This window comes from Eimeria mitis, genomic scaffold (assembly GCF_000499745.2).
Source record: "Eimeria mitis Houghton genomic scaffold, Emh_scaff143, whole genome shotgun sequence".
In the NCBI taxonomy this organism is placed as follows: domain Eukaryota; phylum Apicomplexa; class Conoidasida; order Eucoccidiorida; family Eimeriidae; genus Eimeria; species Eimeria mitis.
Genome location: NW_013569193.1, coordinates 25197 through 30018, shown reverse-complemented (window position 1 = coordinate 30018; position 4822 = coordinate 25197). Strand labels below are relative to the sequence as shown.

Genomic DNA, 4822 nt, shown 5'->3' with positions numbered 1-4822 from the left:
AACCCTAGAAACCCTAAACCCTAAACCCTAAACCCTAGAAATTCTAGGAAACCCTAAACCCTAAACCCTAGAAGTTCTAAACCCTAAACATTAGTAGCCGTCACCATCTCTAACGCCATGTGTCTAGACAGGTATACAACAAACCCTAAACCCTAAACCCTAAACCCTAAACCCTAGAAACCCTAAACTCTAGAAATTATAAACCCTAGTAGCCGTCACCATCTCTAACGCCATGTGTCTAGACAGGTACACCACAAACCCTAAACCCTAAACCCTAAACCCTAGAAATACTAGTAAACCCTAAACCCTAAACCCTAGAAATAAATCTGTGTATAGAAGTAAAATATTATAAATATAAATATAAAATAAGTGTGCATGCATGCATGCATGCATGCAGCTGTATAAGAGCTCTAGATAAAGCATCAGGAGTAACAGGGCGTCTATGTAAACAAACGATGCTAAAAATGTATAAAGTGAAACAGTGGCTCGAACCCAGCAACAGCTACGTCAGCAAGGGACTCGATCCAGGCCTTGTTGCACTCTCACAGATGGTGGGGCTTTGCATGCATGCATCCATGCATGCATGCATGCATGCATGCATGCATGCATGTGTGGATGTGTGGATGTGTGGATGTGTGTGTGTATGCATGCATGCATGTGTGAATGTATGCATGCATGCATGTGTGGATGTATGTATGCATGCATGCATGCATGCATGTGTGTATGAGTGTGTGTATGCATGCATGCATGCTTGTGTGTATGTGTGTATGTATGCATGCATGTGTGTATGTATGCATGCATGTGTGTATGTATGCGTGCATGCATGCATGGATGCATGCATGAGTGTATGCATGCAGTGTTTAGTTAGATGCAGTATAAACAACAAAGGATGTTCAAGAGTAGGAAATAGAAGCAGAAACAAAAACACGAGAGGCAACAGAAACAGCAACAGCAACAGCAGCAGCAATACATGCAGCAACAGAAGTAGCATTAAGAGCAGCAGCAGCAGCAGCAGCAGCAGCAGCAGCAGCAGCAGCAGCAGCAGCAGCAGNTGTGTGTGTGTGTGTATTGTGCAGACATCAACACTTCGTGAGATAGATTTACTAACGCATTTATCTTTATGTTTCACTCCTTCTTCTCCTCTTGCATGCACCCGTGTATACTACGCGCTAACAACATGTCTCCCCCATATGTTGCTGGCTCCTGTCCCTCTTCTCTGTCTGCATGCACTCGATGACCCCATAGTAGAACCCCTAGCTGTATGCAGAGCTGCTGCTACTGTGCCTAAGTATAACCCTAACTGTACATACGCTATAGTAAGCAAGGGGGGCCATAACCTATTTCAGGAGGCCTTCTGGCCTCTTGTTACTTCTATTATAAAAAAAAAAATAAAAAATATATATTATTATTATACTAAAGAAAAAAAACAAAATAATATTCATATACAACATACAGAAAATTATAATATACCACATCAACAGCTGTATGTACACCTCAACTATCAAGCCAGGGTCGCCTTAGAATTTATTACGGCTGTGTGGCGGCGTTGCAGCTAAAAATATTTTATTTATTTATTTTGTTTTTATTCTTTTTATTCTTTTTATTATTATTATTATTATTATTGTTGTTGTTGTTCTTGTTGTTTTTATCATCGTTTGTTTGTTTCCTTTTACTTGTCTAGAAACCCAGTATGTTTATCCTTTTCTGTTTTTTGGTGTTTTGTTTGTTTTTGCATTCTTAATCGAAGCATAATGTAATATTGTAATTTATTTTCTTGTTATTTTCTTTATAATGTGGGTATTTCTTGTCTATACACTTCACTCTGGTGTCTATACACCCCAAAATATTAGCTGCCTATACACCCCAACAGGCTGCCTATACACCGCAGTGCGGCGATGCTGCTCTTCTTCTCCGCCTAGCGATTGAAATTACTTTATTATATTCTATATTTATTTATTATATATTATTATTATATATCTTTTAGTGTGCATTGCTGCACCAAAACTCAATTTAGGGGCTTCAGAGCCCGTTCATTGATATGTTTTGTTGCTGTCTACGGTAGGCAAACAGCTAGCTAGCTAGCTAGCTAGCTAGCTAGCTAGCTGGCCTGAACTTCAGCGAGCTAGCTAGCTAGATAGATAGATAGATAGATAGATAGATAGATAGCTGACGATAGATGCAGCTAGCCAGCTTTCTCGACCCCAAAGAATTAAGCCTGCTGAATATAAAACACCCAGCTAGGTAGCAAGCTAGTACACCAGAAACTGACTGCCTTGTTGTAATATTGACATAACAAATAATATATGATATATAATATATAATTAGAATATTAATATTATAATAACAAGGGACAGATCTTGTTATCATACTGATGACGCCTACACCCCCTAGCTGCTTGTAGTGTTATTCATCATATATTATTTGTTATGTCAATATTACAACAAAGCAGAGAAAAACAGTTATAGGGGGACGGTATTATTTATTGCTGATGGGCTGATGTAGAGTTGCTGTCTCTTTATCATGCATGAGCTGCTGTTTCCTTGTTGAGCCCCTTTCATTCTATGTAGCCAAAATAAAATTAAAATAAAAGGGATAGTGTTTGGGGGAGGAGGGGCGAGGGTTTGTTTTTTATATTTAGGTATTTGTAACTGCATGCATGCTGGCTACTGTGGGCGGGATGAGTGTTTTCATTCGTATAAAGCGGTAGTGCATGCATGTGGGGCTGTTACCTTGTAGCAGCAGTAGAACATCAAGTGCTGCAGCAGCTGTTGCTGTTTCTCTTTTGTATTATATGCAGCCCCAGATCACTAAGCCTTTACCCCCAGTGAATGAAGGAAATTCTAACATCGTTATGTTCTGAAACTAACGGTAATAATATTATTATTATTAGTAGGAGTAGCATAATGTCTTTGACTCTGTTTGTTGCAGCTTGCTGGCTGTATATCCCCCCCACAATATCTACACAGTATTGCACACAATACAGCTGTGTTAGAGTAATACATGAAAAATATTTGGGGCTTTTTTGCTGCTGTCATTGGCAGCAGCACTGCATGCGCAAGAGGGGGGTATGAACTTGAATAGGGGGAGTGAAACTCAGGCTGTGCTGAGAGTGCAATTTAGATGGAAATTTCCTCAATATTTTATTTTTCAGTTTATAAATAACTTTTAGTTTATTACTGGCGGCCATTTCTTGCAAAAAGAGCGGCTGCATGCGCAGCCCGCCGCAGCAACCCTCCTGGCTTCTGCAGTAGGAAGAGGAGAATCTGCTGCTGCCTCAGGGTGAAGAGGGGTAATTATATGCAAAAGAAATGCATTTTCCAGTTTAATTATACTTTTAAATTAAATATAATTGTGTTTTTCTACTTTTTTTTGCGTTTCATGGTGTTCATTCACCGCTGTTGACACCCTCGACTTCAGTCGGTGGTGCAGCGTTTCTGTGGTTGTTTTGCAATATCCGTGGGTTATGCTGGTTTTATCCGCGTTATTTCGTTTTTAATTACTTTTCTGAATAAGAATTTGTGAAAAAAAGTAAAATTTATGAACAAAGTGGTAGCTGAACCTCCACAATACCCCAACGATCATCACCGATTGCCAGGTGATGTTTCAGAAAAATTGAATTTGAATTATGAAGAAATGCATGAAAATTTCGTTTATTTATTTCATTTCCTGTTTGTGTGTGTATATAGAGTGCGTTTCATGTTTTTTTTTTTTTTTTGCAAATTCGTGGTTTCTGCATGCATGCTGTGCTGTAACCCCTTACTTCATTCTCACCTGAATTCAACTCGTTTTCTGATGATCATCGTATTGCACGAGCCCCTGAGGTCCGCAGTACTCCCGAGGTTTCTGCAGCAAGGCGAAAGGCTGCGATCCTCCTCGTCTTTGTTGTGTTCTTCTCGGCTCCCTGCACGGAATCTTGGCTGCAGCAGAAGCGTTTGCTGGGGCTGTAAGCCGTGCAGAACAAGCTCTTCATTGCATGCGTTTTTCTCATATGTTTCTGCTGATATCAAAGCAGAAACACAGAGATAAATACGCTAAAAAAGGAGGAGAAGGACAAAACAAAGAGGGAGTGGACCGGCTGTGAGCTGCTTCCTTTAGTAAGCTGATCAACGAGTATTGTATGCTGGGGTATGCATGCAGTGTATGCATTCTGCATTCATTTTCATCATAATTATATCAGCTAACATAAACTATATTAATTAGAACTTTTTTAAAACTATTCTCCCCGAGGGAATACACAAAAAACAAGCGCTTGCTGCTGCAGCATCTGCTGCGGTTGCTGTTCTTCTTGGTTACTGCATGCAACTTGAATTTCTCGTAAGCTTAAGAAAGAAAAAAAAAAAAAAAAAAAAAAAAAAAAANTACACGTTTCGACGTAAAGGATAACATATCTGTGTTGCGGTATACAGAACCAACAGAAAAAAAAAAAAAAATTTAGAAACAAAAAATATTTTTGTATAAAAGTGAAACGGTTTATGTGAATTTCAATACAGGAAAAATATTACAAGTTTTATAGAAACATGAAAAACCCCTGAGTTTCCTATTTATTGAGCCTTTCTGCATTCCTTGTGCTTTATAGATTCAACTTAGGAAAAAAAAAAATAATTAAATTATATTTCTTTTGGGGTTTCGCATCGATATTTTTACATTTTTATTTTTTTTTCTTCTGCGTTCACGTTTTTACAGATACATATATTTGTAATACACAGTGGTAGCTTACTTCTGGTGTATGCTCTAGGTATATTGTTTCTGCGTTAAGGTAAATACTTTTATAAACGAATTCCTCTTATTATTAATTATTATAATATAATAATATAATTAGTTT

General features: G+C 38.2%; 1 protein-coding gene across 1 annotated transcript in view; it reads left to right on the top strand.

Moving 5' to 3' along the window:
* EMH_0097680 (uncharacterized protein) overlaps positions 1-1098 on the top strand; it is a gene marked incomplete at both ends in the record, with an annotated part of 2162 nt that extends 1064 nt beyond the window's left edge. The window contains one exon of the mRNA XM_013495129.1: positions 1077-1098. Within this exon, the coding sequence (XP_013350583.1) occupies positions 1077-1098 (22 nt within the window). The remainder of the gene's footprint in view (positions 1-1076) is intronic.
* Between the last annotated feature and the right edge of the window lie 3724 nt (positions 1099-4822).